Source organism: Labeo rohita, chromosome 13, assembly GCF_022985175.1.
Source record: "Labeo rohita strain BAU-BD-2019 chromosome 13, IGBB_LRoh.1.0, whole genome shotgun sequence".
Taxonomy (NCBI): Eukaryota; Metazoa; Chordata; class Actinopteri; order Cypriniformes; family Cyprinidae; genus Labeo; species Labeo rohita.
Window position 1 is genome coordinate 20,920,467 of NC_066881.1, and position 26,974 is coordinate 20,947,440.

The 26,974-nt window shown below is 36.0% G+C and overlaps 1 protein-coding gene and 1 long non-coding RNA gene across 14 annotated transcripts in view; one reads left to right on the forward strand and one right to left on the reverse strand.

Moving 5' to 3' along the window:
• Positions 1-7,914: 7,914 nt before the first annotated feature.
• LOC127175107 (uncharacterized) lies at positions 7,915-22,762 on the reverse strand. 3 transcript variants are annotated; one of them, XR_007828945.1, is made up of 4 exons: positions 22,648-22,762; positions 12,709-12,848; positions 11,421-11,448; positions 7,915-10,048 (listed from the first exon to the last, which is right to left on the reverse strand). It is a non-coding gene; the product is annotated as an uncharacterized LOC127175107 (long non-coding RNA). The 3 variants fall into 3 exon arrangements; XR_007828946.1 differs by lacking the exon at positions 11,421-11,448; XR_007828944.1 differs by having other exon boundaries at positions 7,915-11,448.
• Positions 18,618-26,974, forward strand: part of pax2a (paired box 2a) — a 34,179-nt gene continuing 25,822 nt past the window's right edge. Inside the window, exons 1-5 of one of the 11 annotated variants that reach the window (XM_051125965.1) lie at positions 18,618-19,051; positions 22,762-23,499; positions 25,105-25,270; positions 25,531-25,551; positions 25,971-26,168. In XM_051125965.1, the coding sequence (XP_050981922.1) occupies positions 23,457-23,499; positions 25,105-25,270; positions 25,531-25,551; positions 25,971-26,168 (428 nt within the window). In that variant the 5' untranslated portion in view covers positions 18,618-19,051; positions 22,762-23,456. Of the gene's footprint in view, positions 19,052-20,425; positions 23,500-25,104; positions 25,271-25,530; positions 25,552-25,970; positions 26,169-26,974 lie in introns of those variants that run through there. The other 10 variants (XM_051125968.1, XM_051125969.1, XM_051125970.1 and 7 more) reach the window with 10 other exon arrangements.

A 26,974-nucleotide genomic window follows, 5' to 3' on the forward strand; every position in this document is an offset into this window, starting at 1 on the left:
CTTTTTGATAATCTGGCCTGCCATAAAATTAGAATAGCAAATACCTCCTGACAAAGATGCATGTTCCCCCTCTATTGTGCCATCATAAAAAACTCTGCTGGTGACTCCGAACGCCACAAACTTCAATTTAAATTTACAGCGCCGCGAAAGAAGAAGTGATATGCGCTCAAAAATTTTAATAACCTATTAAGTTACGACTTCAATTTCATTTTATGAATATTTTCCTTGGGGAGCGCAGCTATCACCAGAGAAAGATAGAAATTTAAAAAAGATAAATAGTGCCATTAATCTACAACATTTCTCTTCCATTATCCTTGAGATGAGGAGTTATTTTTGCTCAGATCCTCACGTAATTAGCTCCTTACACTTGATTCACAAGCCAGAAAATGACCGTGTTCAGAAAATTAAAAATTTGTCATTAAGTGGAATTTAACATAATACCATTTATCTTTATATATTCCCCAGCTGACAAGCGTCTGCAATGGAAGTTGATCAGGCTTCAGTGGCACAGGCTTCAATGAAACAAATACGTCTCAAAACAAAAGGAGACGGACCCTTTAAGCTCTGCCTCTCTCTCTCTCTCCTTCAAATAGGTGTCATAGGAATAAGAGCAGCCCCTAAAACATTGGGAAATATTAAAAATGAGGAATATTTAAATGTAAAATCTAAATTATGCATAATTATATATTCAAAATGATAAATATAAATACAACAAAATAGGAAAATGTGCAATACAAAATAAATCTGAATATATACTATATAAATGAAAATACCAAAACATGCACCAATAAATAAATAAATAAATAAAAATCATACTCAGACTTTTTCCCCCCACTGTTTCCTTGTGGGTGTTTTTCCCCAGTAGCTACAAGAATATCACTAATATCTAAAAATTAAGTGTCACTCACAACAAAACTTGTTAGACTTTCAGATGAGAGATAATGTCAGGAAGTTTTTAAAATCTAGTTATTGTTTGTCTCTTGGGCATTAAACACAAATTTGGTAAGATCATGACTATGGAGCTCACAGCAGGCTGCCCCATAATATCTAATGGGTCATCAAAGGGAATTGTTGGTGGAGAGCGAACATTTACTCAAATAGTTATGGAAAACCCCATGAGGTGTCACATGACTCATTACCGCCAAGCTCTTTGCTTAGTTATCAGACTCATATGGCTATTAGAAAGGCAGGTTAAAATAGACAGGCATTTGGCACTCTTCTTATTCTATTAAAAAGCTCAAGCTAATGCTGATTGTAATGAACTGGTGTAATGCACATGATCATAACCATAAAATATACTGCCAGCGTAGCTATAAATACAAAGACCTTATTATCCGCAAGTAAATTGGTGCCTCTATAGTCTTTGCAATTATGATTTATGACTGCCAAGCGAAATCACGGCAATGAAGATTACAACATAAATACGGCAAAAAAAATAAAAAACAGAAGAATCGGGAATTGGCTTGGTGGTCTACGATTGACCCGCCTGTTTATCTGAGGGAATAACGAGCCTTGACTGGTGCTCAGTGAGAGTCCCGAGCGTTCAGTCTAAATACAAATCACAGGCAGAAATCTCCTGGAGTTCAGGACTATTTGATCACCACTGAAACACAGAGCTCTTGCCAGATTAACCAGGTGAGAGTTTCGAAATGACATCATCAAGCTTTCACGACTCTCTGAAAATAGCACAAAGAGCTAAAACAGTGGTGCATAACCAGCAGATTCAAAGCTAATAAACTCATTTCATAATAATATGTGTGACTATGCTGGCAATCAATCATGATGGGGAGTTTGCGCTCCCCTCATGTTGAATTGAGCCGTTGACCCCAATCAGTCCACGTGGCAAATATTTGGAATTACAGTGGGGAGTTGATTAATTTTACACGAATTCGGTTGCAAAGGAGGGAAATATATTCTGGCTGCGCACGAGGTCTGACTTCACCATAGTGAATTGCTCAGCCAGATTTTGTGTGGGTGGGCTTTCTGAAGATTGAAGAGGGGCTCTCAGTCATAATCCTGGAGCAATTTTCATGTGATGTTTCTCAGTATGCGAAGCAAACCCTATTTGGTCCACAAATAGGAACAATTTCAAGGGAACAACGGCCCACTCCTGAAGCCAGAATTGTGACGCCTGATTAGATGGACCTCTAACCAGGACGATTTATCTTATACGCACATAGATTGATGTGGTGATTTAATATAAGAAAATATATAAAAAATAACTATATATCTAATAAAAACACTAGTAAAAATGCCATGCCTGTACATGGAGCATCATGGGGTTGCTCATAAGACTCCCCGCAGCTTTCACACCTGCCTTCACAAGCCTGCTGCCTGTGGCCTAAGAGTGCTCAGACAGGCCGGAGAGATGAATGGAACATCCACCATTTGGTCCTCATTACATTTGGCCACAGAAAATGGATTTTGATTTTTGTCACAGCTGCTAACCTCCTTGGGCCCATTTTGAGGAGGAAACCTGAAGCTCAGAAAAAAACATATCAGAATCAGGGATATAATCTAAAAAAGATTTTAAAATATGTTATATTCCACAATTTTAATATTCAACACTGTAAAGAAAATCTGTAAAATTTACAGTAACAACACGGCAGCTGTGGTTGTTTAGCATGTTTACGGATTTAACTAAAAATTACATTTAAAAAATGTATTTCCATAACTGATATAATGTTAATATACCAACCTTTTGAAGTAGCCTACTGAAATCTGTACCTTTGTAATATTCTGATAACCACAGAAATTTGATTTAGTATCTTTGTAATACACTGATTAAAGATAGGACAAATTAAGGACAAATTATGAACCAACACTTATCACAAGCAGCTTTTCCACAAGCTAAGAAGGAAAACACTAATATTTATAGAAGGTGCACAGTCATTCACACAAATAAGTACTAATGCAAATAAAGAATTTTTACAATATTAGTTGTAACATAAAACCCTAATGAACATAACTGATAAGAAAAACTAAGGAGAAACCATTATTTAAAAGAAAAAAACATCAAATGTAAAATGTGACCCTGGATCACAAAAACAGTCGTAGGGTCAATTTTTCAAAATAAATAAGCTTTCCATTGATGTATGGTTTGTTAGGATAGGACAATATTTGGTCGAGAGACAACTATTTGAAAACCTGGAATCTGAGGGTGCAAAAAAAATCTAAATATTGAGAAAACTGCCTTTAAAGTTGTCCAAATAAAGTTCTTAACAATGCATATTACTAATTAAAAATTAGGTTTTCATATATTTACAAATATATGAAATTTTATATGGAATTTTACAAAATATCTTCATGGAACATGATCTTTACTTAATTTCCTAATGATTTTCAAATGAAAAATCAATATTTTTGACCCATACAGTGTATTTTTTGGCTATTGCTACAAATATACCCCAGCGACTTAAGACTGGTTTTGTGGTCCAGGGCCACAAATGTCAACGCTAACTAACTTTTGAACGATTTGTCAAGACCCCAGTGATAGACAGGTTTAGGGGTGGGGATAAGTGTAGGTAATTTGTAAGAATTCATACGAAAAAAAAAATCTGTATGATTTAGCAAAAATCATACGAATTTGTACGAATTAGCCACTTCGTAAAATATGTACAAATTGCCATGAGATCGGGTTGGAAATGTAACACAGTAATTTTGGGAATGTCATTCTACATTTTTTCACTGTAAATTATATGATCTTTATCACTTCCAGAAATTGTATTTTACTATAAAATGACATTAAATGTTTTACTGTACAATTTTTACAGTCTTTAACCATTAAAATCATAATCATCTTTAAGTCGTTTTCTGTGTAATTGTACAATTTCATCGCCATCACAACGTAACTCCTTAGAACCCAAAATGACCATCAAAATGACATGAAATATTTCACAGCTCAAATAATACACAAATTTCAATAGAGGAATAATTTTTTTATTTATTTTAATTAGGCTTCACATTTATGCTTTTTAAATACAGAGTGTCCCCTTTTTGTTTAATTCATGTTTTTATTATGTTATCATGTTTTCATTGTGTTTTATTGTGTTAGTGTGGTGTTGTGTTTTATATATATATATATATATATGTGTGTGTGTGTGTGTGTGTGTGTGTGTAAACATAGATACAGACATAAATATAGATAGATAGATAGATAGATAGATAGATAGATAGATAGATAGATGTAGATGTAGATATTATTATCACAAATGCTATTAATTGAGCTTAACTTGTAGTAAGCCCAAAATATTGCTTTAATTCAGTGTTATCCTACAGAAGAATTTTTTTGTGTTTATTAAAAAACAAATATGTCATAGCCTTACATCTCTCTCTCTCTCTCTCATTCCACACACACAAAACAACAGTGCACTGCTTACATGCTACTCACATCGATTCAGCTCCCGGGGGCCCAAACCAATTTCTCTTGTTTTCTGCCCGTCTCCCTGCCTGAACCTGCAACAGCCATCAGACCCATTAATCCTTCCACCCAAGATGACTATGACTGATTTGGCCGCCAAACAATCAATTTGTATCTCTCTCACTCCTTCACTCATTCCTTCTCTTTTGTGGATGTAAAGAATATCATGAAAAAGTGTCAGCGGTAACAGTTTCACAACAGTGGAGAAATAGAGTAATAAGGCAATCAGCGTTTGACCTTGGAAGACAACTAATTCATCTGCCCATCTATCTTAATTATTTCACTTTTCAAAGCACAGTGAAAGAGAAACTGTATCAGTCATTCATCCCTCTGAGGCAGCCAGCATCTCTTCGCCCATGTTGATTTTTGTTCTATTGTTTTAAGTTTCGCCAGACAAACTCGAGAAATGTTTGATGGATGTCAGGTAGCATGAGATCTATAAAGTAGCAAAGCGAGATCATAAATGTATCTTATCAAGCAGTTCATAATTAATGCATCAGAATGCAATTATGAATACTTATGTCATTCTTGATACCAAATACAGAAATCACAATATTGCGCATTTAAGTAAGAGTCTGAATGGCTACCACTGCAGATTACCATGCTCATCTTGTGAGAGGAACATGAGGCCAGAACCCCCCTCTGAATGGCGAGGAGCAGAAGGTAGGGTCGGCCATGTCTGGGAAAAGCTGCAGTGGAACATTTGTCAGGAGACAGTGACAAAAAGGGGGTGGAAGGGTGGGGAGGCAGAGCTCCACACTATTCAGAGACAATTTGTAAGCGCGGCTGTTGAAGTCAGGCCAAAGACTGGCGAACAGCTGGAGCCCCACCATGATTGATAAACGTGGGCCCCAAGAACTTCATTTCGATGTGAATGAAGACAAAAGCCCGACAATGTTCAGCGAGTGTGTAATGTTAGCGTCATTAAGTGTCAGCTCTGGACATGCCCTGGCTCTCAGATGGGCGACTGAGAGATGCCATGAGGGAGGTCAAGACCCGTGCTAATTACCATTTTAGGACAAAACACTCTTTTGTAGCTCTGCAATTATTGATTTACCTCTGAGGGGAGATCATTATGGAGTAGTTTTTGTTGTGCATTACATAGATTGTAACATGCATCCATGTAGAGTTTGTATTCAGGGAAATTTCCATAAAAGACAATAGATGGCATTTCATAGTGACTGCATAGTAATTTCCACTAAAATGTAGTAGTTTACCTGGAGTCAGGATTCACAGGAAGCAGTAACGGATGTTAAATGTTTACATTTGTGGCCTTTGTGGTTCAGTCTGTAACAATACAGAGATTCATTTAATAATTCATTTAATAATATCATTTCACACTGATTACAACTGAGGGACTCATATGCAACTATTACAGAAGGTTCAAATGCTCACTGATGCTCCACAATGAAACACAATGCATTAAAAGAGAAGTTCACTTCCAGAACAAAAATTCACAGATAATGTACTCACCCTCTTATCATCCAAGATGTTCATGTCTCTTTTTCTTCTGTCATAAAGAAATTACATCTTATAAATGTAAATTATAAATTAACATTTCAGGATTTTTCTCCATAATGTGGACTTCAATGGTTCCCCTGAGTTTGAACTTCCGAAATGCAGTTTAAATGCAGCTTCAAAGGGTAAACTTCCCAGCTAAGGAAGAATGGTCTTATATAGCGAAACGATAGATTATTTTCTAAAAAAAAAAAATAAATAAAAACAATTATATCCTTTTTAACCTTAAACACTTGTCTTGTCTAGGTCTGTATGAACTCTGCTTTTTCCAGTTCATGACAGTTAGGGTATATCGAAAAACTACCATCTCATTTTCTCCTCCAACTTCAAAATTGTCATACATCGCTGTTTTACCCTTTTTTTGTAAAGGGCATTTGATCTTCCTTGCATGTTCACTTTGCAAACACAGGGTCGGTACTTCTGCAGTGATGTAGGACACTTTTGAAGTTGGAGAAGAAAATGAGAATGGAGTTTTTCTTTTCAGTAGACACACATGTTACAGAAAAATTAACAACAAACAAAAACAACATCCAGAACAACAGGTACACCAACCACAAAAAGGATTACTTCAAAAGCAAAGATAAATAAATTTAGAACCCTTTAAAGCTGCATTTAAACTGCATTTTGGAAGTTCAAACTTGGGGGCACCATAGAAATCCACTATATGGAGAAAAATCCTGCAACGTTTTCCTCAAAAAACATCATTTCTTTACGACTGAAGAAGGAAAGACATGAACATCTTGGATGACAAGGGGGTGAGTAAATTCTGTCTAAAAAATGGTTCTGGAAGTGAACTTCTCCTTTAAGAGCCGGGGGGTGAAAACTTTTTGAATTTGAGCGTCAGGGTAAATTTTACTTATTTTGTCTTCTGGGAAACATGTAAGTATCTTCTGTACCTTCTGAGGGGAAGTGCTAAATAAAATAAAATAAATAAATAAATAAATAGGAAATGTAGGCAAAATAAGAAAAAATCTACACATCTTTTCTGGAGCAAAAATAAACTTCTGACCTCAACTGTAACATGGAACATTCTTAGAACTTTGGCGATTGTTCAGGCAAGGTTCTATCAAAGTTATGAACAAACGTTTTTCCAGTAACATTAATAGAACATTTGTTCAGTGTTATTAGGTATTAACTAACATTTACAAAATATTAGCACAAAAACAGAGCTTTCTGACCCTGCATAGACAGCAATGCATCACATTGCGGTACTCTTCTGAATGCGTGTTGGAGACTGACGCGGAAAATAAAAATTTTTTTGAATAAATTTGTTATTTTTGTTTTCTTTTCATACAAAAAATTCAAGAAAGATTCAATATGGTTGAACCAATGGTGTCACATGTACTATTTTATCGATGTCCTTTCTACCTTTCTGGGTCGCTTGAACATTTCAGTTGCGTTGCTTCCTATGCACGGTCAGAAATCTCTTGGATTTCAACAAAAGTATATTAATTTGTGCTCTGAAGATGAATGAAGTTGGGGTTCGGAACGTCATGAGGGTGTCCCTTTAACTTAATGGGAATGTTAACAAAAGGTTCTTATAACATATTTTTGTTATCTGGGATTGGGTTTACAGTCTTGGAATGGAAACAAGTGGAGCAGGAAAAATGTTAAATAAAAATTGTACGATTTTCTTACCTCAAGTTGGTATTCATCGAAAAATTGGTTCAACTATGTATCCATCATCATCATCATCATCATCATGTTTGCCTCTTCATTTAGCTACTAAGGTGCTCTTGGAAAGATACATTAATAGAAACCTACAGCTGTGAGATTCTAACAGAAGCAAACCTGATTGTCAATGCATCTTGCTTGTACTACAGTTAATTTTATGGCTCTATGTTTTACAGTAAACTCAAAAAAGATCATTTGTATCATCATGGTACATAAAATGGTATGCAGTACATATTCTTAATATGCACACTGCAACTGTAAAGACATTGAAGACATTTTTTACTTTTTTGCAAGTTCAGTTTAATAACAATAATTCAGTACTATACAGTTTTATATACTATAAAACTCAAATACTGTAAGAGTTCAGCAATACATATAGATTTATGGCAACCATCTTTAGCAGTAGTTTCCTTCATTTTATTTGAAAAATATTTCCAAGTAAAAACAAAAAGCGGGAAAAAAGATTTGAAACAGTCAGAAAGCAGAACAAAGTAGATACATCTATTCTAGGCTTATTAAATGGATGGGTACTCTTAAGAACTTCCAGAGCAAATTGAAAAGTTTTCTGTCACAACGTAAAATATATAGACGAGCCTGAAGTTCATAAAAATGGTGTATTGTTCTGTTTTAACCCTAAATCTCAATTGCAGACAACCTCACAGCAACAAAGTGGATCCCCGGGTCATCCATTCAGCAATACTAGGCCAAATTTCAGCTGCCATGTCTCACGATGAATGAGTGAATATTGATGAACATGGAAGATCTACAGGGGCAATCTTTTTCCCCCTCTTTGGCGGAACGAGGGAGGAGAGAGGCGCCTCGGCGGTCCCGTGGGAGGAGTGCACCTCTCTCAATATTCAGAATATTCTGGTTGAAGTTCAGAGAGAGATATCAATCTCACTTTGAAGCGCCAGGCCTTCATTTGTTTGTGAGAGATGTGAGGTGTTCGCCAGATGACTGTGCCAATTCTTCAAAAGCCACTTACAGTAGAGACACTCACTGTAGCGTTTGCTTTTGTTGTCTGGTCTCAGATGACTCTCAAACCCAATAGTGAAGCCTTGATTGAAGCAGTGCACCCAATTCACCTGTGCGTTAAGGAGAATGCGCAACCTTTGCTATGACAGAGGGAAGCTGAATGCAAAGGGTATGGCTAGGAAATAAAAATACAAAAAGCTGAAACATGAATTATTATAATTAGGCAAAACTTGTATTCACAGAAATAAACCAATATGGAAAAGTGTAAAATTACTATTAAAACACTGTTCTCTTTCAACTATTAAAACACTGTTCTCTTTCAACTTTTTTTAACAATGCGCCTAATTGTTTATTGATATTTTTCTCATTTATCAGACTGACAGAAATGATACCAATATAAATCTTTCTACATTTTTAGCAAAATAGCAAGAATAATGACTGAGAAAGAATGCAATGTACATTTATGCACATTTATAGTGAAATAACAAGAATAATGACTTACAGAAATAATGCTAATATACATTAATGCTAATTTCTAATAAAATTACAAGAATAATAATGAAGCTAAAAGTCATTATGAATCAATGTTATTTTACTATTATTGATTTATTATTATAGTTTTTATTTTTTATGTTTTCCATTTTTATTTTCCTTTTCATTTTAGATAAGTTTTTGTATTTTTGTCATAATAGAAAGAAATAATGCCTTGAGAAATAATGCCTTGGCAGCTAGCTGCAATAAAATAAACATAACTAAATAAAATATATAAATGAAATAAATAACTAAAATAAAAATTATTTCATGAATATCATTATTTCACTATTTTTATTTCATAAGTGTATTTATGAAATGAAAATATTTTTAAATGATTTTTATTTTTAATTTTAGTTGATGATAATCACCCCTGTTATAAATAGCATAAGTATGTGAATTTCAATATTCAGGCATTTTCTTAAACTAAATTTAAAATAAATAAAATAAAATAAAATAAAATAAAATAAAATAAAATAAAATAAAAGCCCTCAATCCAGCAGGCCGCTCCACAACAGTGCCACCCACTAGCATTTATAAACACATTCACATGGCTGTCAATTTGCTTCAATTTTGTGTCACTTTAGAGAGGATTTCATCACCTGGAGGCTCTCCACTTACCGCTGAGGTGCTGTTATTTTTCTTTTCTTTGTCATCAACACTTGTTTTCAGAGTGGTGGCATGTGTTGTGTGTGTGTGTTTGTGTGTGTGTGTCAGGATGTTGGTTGCGGTTTTAGCAAAGCAATGGGCCATGCCGGCCTCTCTGTGAGCGTGTTTATAAGGGGAGTCTTCATGGCCACTCAGTTGAGCCTGGTTTACCAACACTATTGATTGCAGGTGATGTTCTGGACAGAGTCCATCTGACCTCTTAGGGGACTTAAATACATCATTGTCCTGGAGGGGGACCTCGAGAGACCTTCCTGACCACAGCTGAAAACACACAGACATGCAACCACTGTGACATTGTTGGGGAAATAAAGTCATCTTCACAGAGAGAATTGACAGATCTGTTTAAAATGTTAAGTTACATTTAAACACTACAGAGAACAAAAGCAAGGTGAAAAATGGTGAAACTTTCCTCTTAGATATGCATTATCACAACATCATGCAGCTCTTCCCTTTTGATTCCCTTGAATACTAATTAGGTTTCTTAATATGCAATCATGTTAACATTCAGGCTAATTTGCGTACCATGCATCTTTGTTTTCAAACACACCTTTGAGCAATTGATGGAAATCCAATGAGACGTAGGCTTACCTGCCATGAAACAACCACGTCTAGTGCCGACGCGAGGCAGGGACAGGGGGAAGTACGTTTTAAATTAATTACCATCAGGCCCCTTGTAACTGTTCACTTTTGTAAACAAACATTCTAATATGCAGTAATTAATTAAATCTGCCACTCTCCCCCTCTCCTCTCATTGATCTTTCTTGGTTTTAGCTTCTAAATCTAGTCGAGGTGTTTTTCACTGGTTATCAAGCACCAGGTGAGTAATTTCCAAAGATCTTCTAGAATCTGAAGGCATCAGCAGGATGATGGGGATACACCAAAGATTTTCCTCAGGAACTTCCTTTGCGGTAGAGTAGAACCGGTCTTCATGGGTTGGAGAACAGAGCCTGTTGGTTTTGGCTGGAGCTGAGAGCTTAGGGGCCTCCACTGCTTTTGGCCAAATCATCAGGAGCCCTGGGCAGGCATGACTGCTTCTCATCATGAAGAATAATGTTTGGCCTGGCAGACCATTAGGGATGCTAATTTTTGTTGGCTTTGTGATGTCACTTCTGATATCCTGGCAATCTGGCGGGGATTACCCGATGCGGACGTACAACCCGGTTTGCCAGGTTCTATTCCTCGTCTCGGCCCCAGTCGAATCTCTAACGCCACCTGCCTGCTAATGAGCGCTGGCGTTGGGGATGCCCATGTGGACCATGTGGCAGGAATAACCATACACCAGCATCACCTAAAGCTCTACGTGAGCGATTGTGGCACGCCGCGTGACAGATGTTGCGCGGTGTAGGGACTATCAGAGGGGGATCAAAGGCACAGATACAAACAAACCCCTGTATGATTCACCTCTGGCTCCGAATCATCCATTCAGAACAGAAATGATTCGTCTCCTCACTCCTAAGATGGCTAAAATGGTTTGCACATATTGAATTTCACCTACAGAGCAGTCTTGCTTTATTTCAGCGAGAGAGACAGTATTTTCCAATCTCACGTTTCATCTGAGAGGCCTTTACAGCTATTAAAATATATTAAAGAGACAGTTCACCCAGACATGAAAATTATTTCATAATTTACTCACTCTCATGTCACCTGTAATCTCTTTTCATCTGTGGAGCATACAAGAAGATATTTTTAGAATAAAGTCTGAATGTTTTTTGTTCATACATTGAGAGTCATTGGGATCTAATGTTGTTTGTATTCAAAAGTATATAACGACATTTTATAAATAACAAAAATGAAAATTCTGTCATTAATTACTCACCCTTATGTTGTTCCAAACCCTAAAGCTATATAGACAGCAACGCAACTGACACGTTCAAGACCCAGAAAGGTAGGAAGGACATTGATAAAATAGTCCATGTGACATCAGTGGTTCAACTGTAATTTTATAAAAGCTACGAGAATACTATTTGTGTGCAAAGAAAACAAAAATAATGACTTTATTAAACAGTTTCTTCTCTTCCGTGTCATTTTTTGACATGCGTTCACAACAGTACCACAACGCGTCAGCAGTACCACACGCATGCGTTTAAAATTGTTTAAAGTTGTTGTTTTTGAGGTTTCTCTGCACACAAAAATATTCCCACAGCTTCATAACATTACGGTCGAACCACCAATGTCACATGGGTTATTTTATCGATGTCCTTACTACCTTTCTGGATCTTGAACGTCATACACTCTTAAAAATAAAGGTTCCAAAAGGTGTTTTTGCAGTGATGCTATAGAAGAACCATTTTTGGTTTCCCAAAGAACCTTTCAGTGAACAGTTCCCCAAATAACCATTTTGAAGAACATTTAAAAAAAAATATGTTTTCAACTATAAAGAACCTTTTCAGCATTTGAAAGGTTCCATGGATGTTCAAGGTTCTTCAAAGAAGCATTGATGCCAATAAAAATTTTTTAATAAGAGTGTAGTTGCGTTGCTGACTATGAAGGGTCAGAAAGCTCTTGGATTTCATCAAAAATATCTAAATTTGTGTTTCAAAGATGAACAAAGGTCTTATGGGTTTGGAACTACATGAGGGTGAATAATTAATAACAGAATTTCCATTTGTGAGTAAACTATCCCTTTATTTTATTCTGTTGGAACTGTATGGATATCAGAAGGCTCTCATTTACTACAGCTTGTCTAAGAGGTGAGTTTAAATTAAGATGGTATGAGTAGCTGTGGTCAGTGGAGAGTGCTTATTATTTGTAATATAACACAGCACTACTGTAATTTCGTAGCAGAGCGATACTTGCCAGGTGAGCTACTTTTGGAGAGTCCATGCAAATCCGAAAAAAGTCAAAAAGTCAATTACACAAGCAGCTCAAGCGTGCACCATTGAAAGCTGGTGATGTTTTATTGAAGAGGTCCTTTAACTCACGTGAAATCCAGTGCGGTGCACCTTCTCCAGAGCGCTGGTATCAGGTGACCTCCCAGAGTCCAGAAAACAACTCTCAGGTGGTCTGCCATGCTCCAATAGGCTGCCCGTTACCCCCGTACACCCGAATGCATCAAAGGAACCTATGAGCATATCAAAGTAGGGTCAACTTCACAGCATTAGCTTATAGCCATTTCTAATAATTATTTGCGGTGTACTAGGTACTGTCTCTCATTCTCTCTATGGGCAGTGCTAACTAATTAAGGCACAGCAAGACTAACAAAACACTAATTAATTACAATTACAAAAAGATCAGGTGTAGCTGGTGTCTTCAATCACCAACAGAGAAAATCTAACATGGATTCTAGACACTGGTCAACCGAATAAGCATTGCATATTCAAGGACGTTTTATGCTGTATGTCATAAATGTCAGTGATGACATAAAAGAACCATTTTCAGTGAACAGTTCTTAAAAAACTTTTTTCTTAGTGTAAAGAACATTTTATTAATGTAAACAAACTTTTTTCACTATAAAGAATCTTGGAAGACTCAATGGATTTTAACGGTCCTTCACAGAACTATTAACACCAGTTAAAAACCTTATTTTTAAATATGTAGAGGATTGCATTTAGCACAGTGGCATCTTTCAGACAATATCTAAAAAACTATCTCTGTACTTGCATCAAACTATATGCCAAGCTGTTACAGAGGGCAACATGCTGTCACCACAAATCGATCTGAAAACAGAAGCATCTGCATCTGGAGATGGGGCTAATGGAGGCATTGCCTTGGGTGTGTGATGGAGACAGCTTATTTTTTCCATGTGATTATCCTAACAGTGCTGCTTATATACAAATGTAAATGGGCTGCTTAGAAGCTCCCCCTCCCTCCATGTTTCTCTCTCTTTCTCTCTCTCTCTTCCATCTGCTAGACAATAGTTTTTAATCTTTAATCCATGAGCAACCACTGAACACCAGTGAATTGCAAATTACAGATGTTTTACTGTCTCAGCTATTTTTTTTCTCCCCCGTTTTGCTTTCCAGCTTCCCACTGTCAGTCAGTGTCTCGCACATATCCTGTGCCATCATGGCACCATATGACACTGTCATCATTTGGTAATTAAACCCGTACTGGCTTTAAATATGAAAAGCTGGCAAGGGGAGATGAGTTGATGGGGCTCGCTGTTGTGGGGACCAGATTTCACAAAAGCGTCCAGATTTCTGCAGGGAGAATTTTCGACTTTTTCCTACATTATTTCTTGTCTCTTACTACTGTTTTTGGTGCACTTCACTGGTATGCAGGGTTACATTTTGCTGACTCTGTCATCATGTCTGATTTTGAGAAATTGAATTTGCCCATAATGCAAAATCTTCATATTAACAATTTTTGTTGAAACTAAATATTTGTAAAAAGGGATAGTGAATATATATAAAAACTGCCATCACTGACCGGCCAAAAGAAGTTAAATGAGTCTTCATAAATGTGAGTGTGAGAATCTGTGTATACATACATAATATACACATTCAGTATTCAGTTACATATATATATATATATATATATATATATGTGTGTGTGTGTGTGTGACCCAGGACCACAAAACCAGTCATAAGTGTACATTTCTTGAAATTGAGATTTATACATCATCTGAAAGCTCAATAAATAAGCTTTCCATTGATGTATGGTTTGTTAGGAAAGGACAATATTTAGCCGAAATACAACTATTTGAATATCTGCGGGTGCAAAAAAAATCTAAACATTGAGAAAATCACCTTTAAAGTTGTCCAAATGAAGTTCATAGCAATGCATATTACTAATCAAAAATTAAGTTTTAATATATATTTACAGTAGGAAATTTACAAAACATCTTCATGGAACATGATCTTTACTTAATATCCTAATAATATTTGGCATAAAAGAAAAATCAATAAATTTGACCCATCTGATGTATTTTTGGCTATTGCTACAAATATGCCCGTGCAACATAAGACTAGTTTTGTGGTCCAGGGTCACACACACACACACACACACACACATATACATATTCATGAATCGGAAAGGACCAAGAAACATTTTTACAAATTTGACCAAAAAAAGAGAGGAATTTTTAATTATTATTATTCTTAATTTATTTTTTTTAATGTTTTGTGTTCCACATGTATATGCATATCACCATCAAAAAGGACCAAAATATATTTTTACATATAAAATACATTTACATTAAAAAAGAGAGCCAGTTTCAATTATTATTATTATTATGTTTTGGGTTCCACAAACATAAATTAATAAAACAATAAATAAAAGATCTAGCATCAACATACAGGTTTGGAATGAAATGGGGTGAGTAAATGATGACAATTTTAATTTTAGGTGAATTATTCCTTTAACATTTATCAAATGCTATCAAAAAAACTTTACCAAAAAAAAAAACCAAAAAAAAAACACCACATTTCTCACATGGTACAATATGCACATACAGTTTCCAGAAGTTTTTTTCTGCATCACAAGGGGAGTCAATATGACACAATATTGTTCATGGTTTCCAAAAAGAGAGGGATGATAAATGATGAGTGCTGAACTCATAGGGTGCATGAACCCACTGCGCCCTTCTTCGAAGAAAAAGAAGGGAGGGTGAAACTTATTTAAAGCTAAATGTGGCAGGAACTGGGACATATTCAAAAAGCCTTGCTGAAGGGAAGGAAAGGCCCGTATGTCCGAGGGGGCTGGAGAGAACAGAAGAGCTGCCCCATTAATCCAGCACAGCCTCTGCTTTGAGAAACAGTGTGTAGTGTTGACCAGTGTAATGGACTATGCAATAAAACCATAATCAGCCACTCCCTGAGTTTTCAATCTGGAATCACGTCGCCTTCAGTCGATGCCCTATCCAAATGGATGATAACAGGAGAGATCTCACATCCATTACAGACACTCCAACAACCTTTATTGCCAATCAAATGGCCCTGTTCTGAACCCTCCTTTGGCTTCCCCTGTATGCCGTGTTTCACTGTTATATCTGAGTGAGGAGTGTGGGAGATGCTCTCTCTTCTCCGTTATGACTTGCCATAGATCAAGGTCACTGTTTCTGTGATCATTACACCACTGAAGGTGACAGGCTGCATTTACAGGGCGATGATCAGAGGCCAGTGTGGGAGCCGAGCGGCTCTGTATTTCTCAGAAGGATAATAGATATGCACTCACACAGACACACACACACATTTACAGTGAAACAAAGCATCTCTACGGCACAGGGATATCCAACCAACCACACGTTACCAAATGCTTCTGAGTTACTGCTGAAACAGGTCAAGGTCCTATGAACGATCTCCAAAATATCAACCGTACGATGCCGTCGAAACTATAAATGACAAAACGGGGTAAGACATTAAACCATTTAACACTGCATTCAACAAAAGTCATGTATGTGAGTGTGTGCGTGAAGAATGAGAGGGGGGATATTAGAATCATGCCATGGGGTGCATTGAGGAGGTCGCTGCTTTCCATATTGCAGTCGTGTTAGTGGAAGCTGTTTCCTGTCTGTTTTAAACAGTGGCAGCTGGCTTGAGAGCACCCTGGGCTGCCTCAGGGTCCAACACACACACACACACACAAATGGCAATTGGAAACTCATTATATAGGAATATTAAAACACAATATTGTTTGTAAATTCATGAGAAATTATATATTGCACAAATTTTTCTTTTTCAGATTTTACACACACATTTGAAATGTGTGTGTGTATATATAATATATGTATATACACAGTTTCATAAATAAAAAAGAATGTGTATAACATCAATTCTCATTAATTTACAAATAATACTATATTTTAATATTCCTATATAATGAGTTTCACACACAGGCATTTTTTTTTTCTAAAAAATAAGAAAAAAAAAATCAAAAACAAAAACATTAATTATTGGGTTTCTTTCTGTTTGTTTTATTTAAAAAGAAAGAAAGAAAGAAAGAAAGAAAGAAAGAAAGAAAGAAAGAAAGAAAGAAAGAAAGAAAGAAAGAAAGAAAGAAAGAAAGAAAGAAAATTAATAAAAGTTGATAAGCTATATTATCCATAAATAATAATAGCTGATCAACCGTTACTGAAATAAATAGGCTACAACAGTTTAAAATAATTGTATCTACGGTTTAACTACATCATAAAATCAGTACTTTTGGTATATATTTATTTCTGTAGCTCAGCTGTGCATTGAAACATTCTTACAACGAATAATACGCGTATTCATCTGATTCGACATAAAAACCATAGATGTGGTTTATTGCAAAACGTCAACTATGCGAGGAGAACAGTCGCGCGGCCACTCAAGGCTTCAGTACATTAAAGTAGCAAAATGACACGGAATTATGTTGTGAGCAATATGGTTCAAATATTCGATGCAGATGCATGTATAGCTCCATCACAAATGCACATATAAGTAGAGCGGATGAGTGGAAACTTCAGCCGGAGCTTAACAACGCGAACGATCGCGAAGAGAGGAAAGGGATGATAAAGTCTACTAACTGGAACATTAACAGACAAGTAACTTGCAAATATGCCGTATTACAATATCGAAAAGTACGACAGAGCGTGGTAAAGCCATAAAACTGTACATTAAATTACTACGGCCTGAACTTCGCCTAGTTAACAAACATTTTGTGTGAATCTGATGTTGTCAGAGTTTAGGGATCTAAAACGTCAGAATTGTGCTTACTGAAGCCAGAGAGGGCCGGAGAAATCGATTTCATTAAAACATGGGTGGACGCCTTGTTACATGTGCAATGCCCTACATCAGACTAATTTAATTGTCCTGAATGTTAATTACTAGTGACAGAGACGTGTAACTATTAGAATGCTTCTAAGAAATAAAGCCAGAAAAGCAGGACTAGCTGTGGTTTAATTCAGCCTTAACACGGACTTGACATTCTCAAGATTCTTTTTATAAATCGAATCCCTTAGCGACAAATGTTATTTTAAACTTTGAAAGTTACCCAAGCGGAGTTGCCCTAGATTTTTTTTTTTATCTTTAACTGGCATTAATATAATAGGCTATAATTTTATTTTTTATTTTTTTTTTTTTTTAACATAAACGGACTTTTAATACAACATTTACTAAGATATTTAAAATAGTTATAATTACAACAAATCTGCAAATGATGTAAGCCACGAACTGCAGTGTTATTGTCCAAAGCAGGAAACGTTACATTGGTTTAAAATACAACCAACTATCTTTCCCAATAAATGAGTATTGGCCTGTTTCCGTGACAGGGGGGAGCACACCTTTGACTGCTCAACTGAAAAGTTTGGCCTTTCCTTTTTTTCTGCCGGCTGGTGAGGCGGGTAGGATAAGGATTACTGTGCTGTAAGGTGGCTATAGTCTCTTAACCCATTTCAAAGCTTTATGAAACGGTGACGTGTATTTATGAATGCTGTGCAACTGTTGTACAGTAATGTATATGTCATCAGGCATTATCTGCATTAAACTGGTAATTAATTATTGCAACATTAAGATAACTATTCAACAGCGTTAGCATGATGAATGTTACATTTAGGACATTATATTCTCTCTCTCTCTCTATATATATATATATGTATGTATGTATATAAACCACGACCCCCTTCCACAAAAAAATAAAAAATAAAAAAAATCAAGCGCACTTAGTAACAAAGTAACAAAACATGTCAAAACGACTTAATATAACAACGTGTAATTAATCTGACCTCGTAATATATTAACATAATTCCAAATTCCGTATTAGCTCGTTTATTTAGTTAGACCCTCCTACTGAGAACAGGTTCACCTTAAAGTTCAGCCAATGAGCAGCACGAATCAGTTATCACAGCCATTCACGCAGCCGCTACACGAACTTCTGAGCAAACTTCATACAAGTTCACGATCAGATCATTTTAAGCTGATAAGTGCACACATAAGCATATAGATAAATTTTTGAAATGATCATGAATATTCATCGGTACAAGTCCTACCTTTGAGTCTCCTATAAACGCAATCGCCTGCGTGCGGATCTTAGCATATCTCCATACTCATAGTCCCCTCTTTACTTCCAGCAGACAAGTTTTTATTCTTTTTATATAACACCTGCAACGCTTTATTTGCTTTGATTGCTATTTTCCCTCCTTTATCAATCTAGTTCAGTGGAGCAGAGGTTGCTCTCCTTTTTTGTTGTCGTCTAAACCGTTTAGTTTTGGATGATCGGTCAAAGGTTGTGAAAAGCAGCGGGGAGAGGCAGGACGCCCAGCCGAGGAGGGAACGCAGGAGGCCGGACAGATCTAGTGGGCTGCATCGACGAAACGGACCATTAGACAGGGAAAAGCCATGGCTCACAGCTCTGGTCGATCAGGTAAGCGCAGGGCTCTCTTTTCGTCTCGCCAAACAGTGTGAGTGTTTATTTTCTAGCGGTAGGGGAGTCGCCGTCAGCTCAGGTAAGAACATACAGTAGGTGTACTTTACAAACGCAAACTACTTGACCAGCGACTAACCTTTATTGACCGCCCTGTAATGTTGCAAGCGCAGTCTGCTCTTACGGTAGTTCTTTGCGTGCTGGAAAGTCTGACATTTGCCTTGTCAATCTGTACATTTAAAGTGGCAACTGATTCACGCTGGGATTATGCTATTATGCGATGTTATTAGCCGGGCCCGTGTGTTGACATAACTGCTCACTGTAATCCATAATAGTATTACTGCGGGATCTCCCATTGCATCATTCAAATATTAATATACCCCAAACATCAGCCTTTTTGCGACCGCATCGTTTTATGGCAATATTACATAAACAGATTAATATTTTCAATGTTATTATTATTATTACTACTACTACTGTCGTTGTTGTTATTAATATTACTGCTGTTGTCATTGTTATTTATGCTGTTCGGGTAATTGAAAACATAGATCATATGCTAATTCACCTTTCTCTATTTTGGGTGTAAATGTGAAGATCAATATAACACTTGTAATAATCTAATTAATTATGGTAAAATTAAAAGCAAGTACAAAATCAATCTCTGATGCTGAGGACAGAACTCAATTGATGGTCCATCTGTTCACTCTATAGACATCATGAATGGGTAATCTAAAAGACAGCTGATATCATGACTGTCGTTGTGAATGCCGTTTTGTTGTTTTGGTTACAGCGGTCACATTTTTGGAAACTTCATATTTTTGTTTAGGGATACAATTCATTAATTAAAAATAATTTAGGGATAAAATTGTTTTTGTATAACACTATTATCATTAATAATAATAATAATAATAATAATAATAATGCCAGTGTTATTTGCGAAATCCATCTATTTAATTTGTGTGAATATAATCTTAACTTGACTAGATTGTTTAAACTTCTCGGTTTTAACTTTTTTCCAAGGAAAAACAGTTGGTTACACTGGACACAAAACGAATTTTTTTTTTTTTCCAGTGTTTGTATAACTCTGTACCTCTCGAAAAACACAACTACACTGTTTTAAAACAATCCGGCGACTGAAAATCGCAGTAAGCGTATCAGACTTCTTAAAATTCCATTATGGGTTACTCCTGCTGTAAAAGCCAAGGATACTTGCATTCAGCTATAGCACACTGACGTGGACAGCCGGTCCAGTGGAGTGGAAAGTATCGATTGGTGACGTTGAGAATATTACAGTGAATGAGATGAAACCTATGGGCTTTTTAAAAGTGGAAATAGAAATATTGGATAGTGGAACAGAAGTGATTTCCTGCGTTCTCATTGGACGTTCATCGCTGTTCACTTTGACTAACAAACTTATGTGGCATATAGCAGAGGCTGTCAAAACAGATGCACTATACCCACTGCACCTTCTCTCTCTTTCTCTGTCTCTCTCTTTGACACGTTCGATCACTCTCTCCCAATCGTTCTCTTAAGAGTAAAATCTCCTGGGTTGGTCTAAAGAAAGGAATACAAAATGTAAAAAATGTGTTTTCAAACAAACCAGACATTTAAAAATATTTTGCATGTTTCCTGTTTATTTAAAATGGCACGATTGCAATTTATTACACATTTCCCTTGCCCAGCTGTGATAGGACGGAATATTATACAGAAGTAAACAAAAAATCTCAGTAAAAACGTTGAGGAGCCGCATGAAATAAAATTCTACATTGTAGCATAGACAAAGTCTCACTATCCCGACTTTAGTATTCAATGGCCACTACGATCAGTTGCAATTAGTTTTCCTATCATTTAACAGAGGAAGTAACTAATATAGTAAAGGGGAGTGGAGGCAAAAAGCTGGGGTCTTGCGGGGAAATAAAAGCAGCTTTAGGGGAAATGTGTAGTCGAGTGTGAAATTACAGCCCATGGTGTTACATATTGTACCAGAAGCTCCCTCCAAAAATACTAACAAAAAGAAGAATCGTCCCCAAATTTAGCCGGGAGGCATAACATAACATAGCCTCCTGTTCTTTTAGCCGAACCTACAACGGTCGCAGTGCGAACACTTCATAAATGTGTAAGAGCCTTCTTGAGTCAAGCCAAAGCCTACACTTTTTACTAATTACTACAAACATTTTTGTTTTTAAACACAGCATTTATGGTGTTTAATTTCAGATATGTGCGTACGTGCCATTTTACCAAAAAAAAAAAAAAGAAAACCGTAAAAACATTAATATTGGCAAAAACAATAACAGTGTGATAATAATTGAGTGCAATACGCAAAATAAGTGCACACAGTTGTACTTGAATTTTAGCAGGTAAAAAATAAATAAATAATAATATATATATTTTTTTTTTTTCAGAATAATTTTAAAATTTAAGTAAACAGGACGCTGACTTTATCACCTGATTTAGACGATGAAAGTAAACATGATCACTATATGTTCCAGGATGTAAAAACTTCATCTAAAATACATTTTTTAGAGACAAGTATATAAACATTTTATATCGATTTATTAGAAAAGTACACTTCATAGATAGATAAATAGATAGACAGATAGATAGATAGATAGATAGATAGATAGATAGATAGATAGATAGATAGACAGATTTTTTAAAAATAGCGGAAAGATAGAAGAGTTTAAATAAAAAATAAGTGAAAAAAAGCGTCAAGTTAAGCACATGGGTACACTCAATAATCAATTATAGCATAAACAAACTGACAAAACCACGAGTCAGCGATGAACAACCATCGATATCACTTTTACACAACTTTTTAGAAACATTTGAGTAAAAAAAAAAAAAGAATAAAGTAAGGAAAAAAAAAGAAATAAAACCTAGAGCTCACTAACAAACATTAAGTTCATCACTTGTCATCAACGATCAAGAATTTTGTTGGAGAGCCATAAAACAAACTTCAAAAGCCTCCCTCAGTCAAATAAAGCAAACTAAGCAGCGCCATCTACAGAGATACCTACAATACAGCAGCCCAAACAGCATGGTCAAGACACAATCCTTTCACTAACATTTGACAGGCCAGCGAACTTAGTAGTGTTGTTATAGTATCAAAAGCAATGATTATACAGTAATTCTCGATTAGCTGTCAGATGCAGCAAATATTTGTGAGAAACTGAGATTGTATATTTAGGCCATTTTTTTTTTATCTGTACGCGGCGCATATTTATGCTTTATAGTATTGTTTACATTTTCCGTATTTCCTGTTTTAAAAAAGAAAAGGCACAGACTTAACAATTGAATAATATTTAACGCCAATACATTATAAAAGATATCCGGGGAAAAACACACACACACAAACACACCCGACAACACCTAATTGAAAGAAAAACAGTAGAAATAGTAAACATTTTTATAAAGATTAAGACCTTTCTTCATCTTCAACTAGTCTCATCTTGACAACATTATGCCCATCAACAACACAAACAAAACAAAACAAAAAATAAATAAATAAATAAAAATACATTCAGTCTACGTTTAGATCACCAGTATATGATTCAAACATGATTCATGTAGTTTGACAACAAACAGTTTAGAAATACCACGATGCCTGGCCGCTGGTGGTACCGCTTCCTTTCCACTTGTCTTTTAATTTCCTCGATTTTTTTAAACCCATCTCTCCTCATTTCCCTGTTTGCATCCCTCCCCTTCCGAAGTGTCAGATGAAGAGACCTCCTCATTTGGTGCTCCAGCTTTTTGCGTTGGCGAATCACAAAGTGTTGGAATCTATTGCCTTTGTCTGACATGTCATCCATCTCTATGCGAGGGGGGATCTGGGAAGGAGGGGGGCGGTGGACTGCAGCTTTTAGAAACAGACACACTGAGAAGAGGGGTTTCAGTCTCAGCCCAAAGCTTCTAACAGGCACATCCCATTCTTGAAGAGAGGGGGACCGAGAGACACTCGCCGTGTCCATGTTTTTTCCTGTCATCCCCGCTCGAATCTGACTGTACCCCTCAGACTTGACCAGAAACGCTTCTCCATATCGAGGAATTTACACTGCAGTTTCATCAGAGGACACTGGAGGAGACGCAACCACTAATGCTTGCGTTCCCTTAAATATGTAGCTAACAAATATTAACTGAACGACTGATTACGCTAACGTTCCTGCGTAAAAGATTTTTTTGAGAGACCAGTGCAGGACATGATCTGCACCTGACCAGCCTCGTGTCTTCATTGAATGGACTGATCAGCACGAGATAAAGTTCGTCGCTCGCTGAAGAACTTCTGTACACTGGCATCGGAAGCACTGTGCTTTGAACGGATAGCGATCTTTATTAATTCCAATTAAAGCTACATAATCAAGGCGAGACGGCGACCTCAGTCGATTATCTTTCCTTCCTTTGCTATCCCATGGATATTCACTGCAAAGCAGACCCCTTCTCGGCGATGCACCGTGAGTAAAATATCAGTTCTTTTTTTCTTAAAAATCTCTACATTGGTTAGCGTAAATAAAGTCTAAATTGTTCGTTTCGGTGGAGTTGGCTTTGTAATACTATATAACCTGTGCGCGTTAAGCTATTTACCCTTACTAAGTTTTCCAAACCTCTTACAAGAAATGTATTAATGATTTTTTAAATGTTTTATACTTCAAGCTCAATAAAGCGAATACGAAAAGTAGTCACCGCGAAAAAAAATACGATCGCTTCTTACAGAAATCGGTCTTTAAATCGTTTGTTTAAATCGACAAAAAGTCATTCAAAAAAGTCGATTACAATATTTAGCGTAATTTAAAATTAATTATTCTGTCTTGTGTGTAAAACGTAAATGATTCGTGAATATTTCAAACTATATATTTCTCATTGTTAAGTTCAGTGTCTGAGCAAATTACTGATACATGCGGGATGGAAAGATGTAGTTACAGCAAGAATAAAAAATATAAATTAAGATCGCCAAAAATGTCAAACGTGCGCCAACGCAATAATTATTATTTTACAAAACACTGCCTTTAAAAAAATCAGCATTTTAAAGCGAGGAATTTCTAATTGAAAATTATTTGTGGTCTGCGTTTTGAAAATCTGAGAAAAAATGCTTCCTGTTTGGCATGATAATAATAATAATAATAATTTAAAAGAGTTGTCTGCGATATTTGTTGAAAACACCGTATTGTAACAAGATGACGGAAGGCCTGGGTCTAATTTAAATAATTAATTCTTAATTATTTTGCAGTAGCCTACTCCATGGTTGTAATATGAGTTATCAAAGCTCTTTTTAATTATTTACAATAATTGTGCAAGGAAAATTAAACAGGTTGAAACATAATCTATGCGACATGTGTTTGGCTGCAATGGAATAGTAGAGGAAAATACTACCTAACTGCAGCGGGTCTTATGGGTAGAATAGCACATGACGTTTGCCAGTGTTTACAATCATGAGTGCGTGTAAAAAGATGGTTATATGTGCATTATTATTATCATTGTTACTATTAATTATTACTATTATTATTATCATCAGTACAACAATTAAATAATATGAGAACAGTAGTTATTTATCATTGCACATTGTGCATACAAAATATATCTAAAAACACAAAGTAATTAATTGAACTAGCGATAAATTAAAAACTACTGTCCAATGAGCAAAATTAATTAGTTTTAACTGCATGAGGAAAACATTAAATGCCGCTCCGTGAACCTTTCGATTTAATATTTTTTTTTTTTAAATATTATCCTAGTAGAAAAACAGTACAAACCAACAAATAAAGAACACGGACATCAAGACCTTTTACAGATACATTTTCCATAATGTTTCTTAGTTAAAAGATACATTATAGCATAACTATCTTATTGTTTATCGTTGTCCACATGTGCACATACAGGTAGTGTGTGTGTGCGCGCTTCCATGCGGAGAGTGTTAAAGGGGAGAAAGAGAGAGAGAGAGAGCATGGGGAGAAAGAGAAAATTAAACGCTTCTGTTTGGTAGCCATGTTAACGGCGCAGCCTATCTTCTATATGTATGTAATGTTATGCTTTTTGTGTCTGTGTTGTTGTATCCCATATAGGGCACGGCGGTGTGAACCAGCTAGGAGGGGTGTTTGTGAATGGCAGACCCCTACCTGACGTGGTCAGGCAAAGAATCGTGGAGCTCGCACACCAAGGAGTCAGACCTTGTGACATCTCAAGACAACTACGGGTCAGCCATGGCTGTGTCAGCAAAATTCTCGGAAGGTACGAAAAAGCACAGATGTAGCAAAAAGCAGTTTTACCCGTGTAGAAATAACAATAGTAATGAAATGTTATTGCTTCATGTAAATAAACATCTGAAACATTATTGTACTGCTGTTATGTGTCGTATTAGTAAGTTTTTCCCTTTTAGTGAAAAGGTCTAATATTAAACATTTCTGACCTTAAATTAATTGTGGAGGAAGAAGGATATGTTTTCTAGGAAACTGTTATAGATTTTTGAATTTTCTGAAATATTTTTTCAGCTATCAAAAGGATCTTATAAGGTATTCTGCACTTTAAATGTTCCTTAGAAATTATGAGATATGTGTTGGTGGCATGTATTAATCGTGGGGTGCATGGGACATACATCAGTCGCTAAGGAAACCGTTTGATAAATGGATGATTACGATTTTAGATCGTAGCATACGAATGTTAATGATTCAATACGCAAAACCTATCAAATGTAGGTGTTAATAAAAATTACACACTTTCCCGTCGCAAGGGTTGGGAAAAATATAAAATTTGATTATTTGAAACTCAAAAAAATAATTAAATCAATAAATAATCTACGTACTTATGGCCCGTATTCACATCGCACTGTTTATAAATATGCTCAATGCCACACGCTAGCGAAAAGAAAACGCCAGTACTCTGACATGTAAAGGATTTTTTAAATAACGAATTATCGTTCATCTTTTTCTAGATATTATGAAACCGGCAGTATTAAACCTGGAGTTATTGGGGGGTCCAAACCAAAAGTGGCGACGCCCAAAGTTGTGGATAAAATCGCAGAATACAAGCGGCAGAATCCCACAATGTTCGCCTGGGAAATCAGAGACCGACTCCTGGCCGAGGGCGTTTGTGACAACGACACAGTACCAAGTGTTTCATCTATAAACAGGTAAAGCCGTTCGAAATTCGATTTTCACTTTTGAAATTTCAAATTCATTTGAAAAGCATAATGTCAATGACTGAACAAAACTATTAATTCCGTTCTCTAGTGCTGTTAATAAAACGGCGAATCCAAACACTAACGGCCAAATTATCATCAGCTAATTTGAAAACCCTTTAGAGGCCTTGAAAACTACGTATCGTTTTCAATTGACGATGCGTATTCAATGGGTGACGTTTTTTGCTTTTTTAATTCTTGCTCTTGGGGTGGTCTCAAATGTGCAATTCAATCCCAAATCTGTCCACAGCCTGCAGAGGATCTATAGTTGAGGTCGCGAAAATCACATCTGTCTAGATGAAAACCAATCAATACTCTGTAACCAGATCCAGTTGCACTGGGAAATACGCGACTAGACATCACTGCCTTATACGGAATCAGTAGTTCTAAAAAAAAAAAAAAAAAAAAAATGGTACGCAAGACTTAAAAAATTAAAGTATTTAAACGGATTTGAAAAAAAGGCGATGTGTTGTTTTTCATATTTTCAATTCATTTAAACTAATAAATTATAATTATTAAGTATTATTATTAATTATTACTATTATTATGAAACAATAATAGCGTAGTAAAATTCTGTAATAATTTGAAATATGGTGGGAGTGTAAATGGGCTTCTACCTCAGCAATTTCAGTGAGCTATTAAAGTTAGCAAGGACTAACAAACAGGTCCTGTAGTTCTTGTTATCGTAAATAATGCAATGGAGATCATATGCAGCCCCACTTTACTTATATGCGTACATTAAGTCAGTCAGCTGAAAA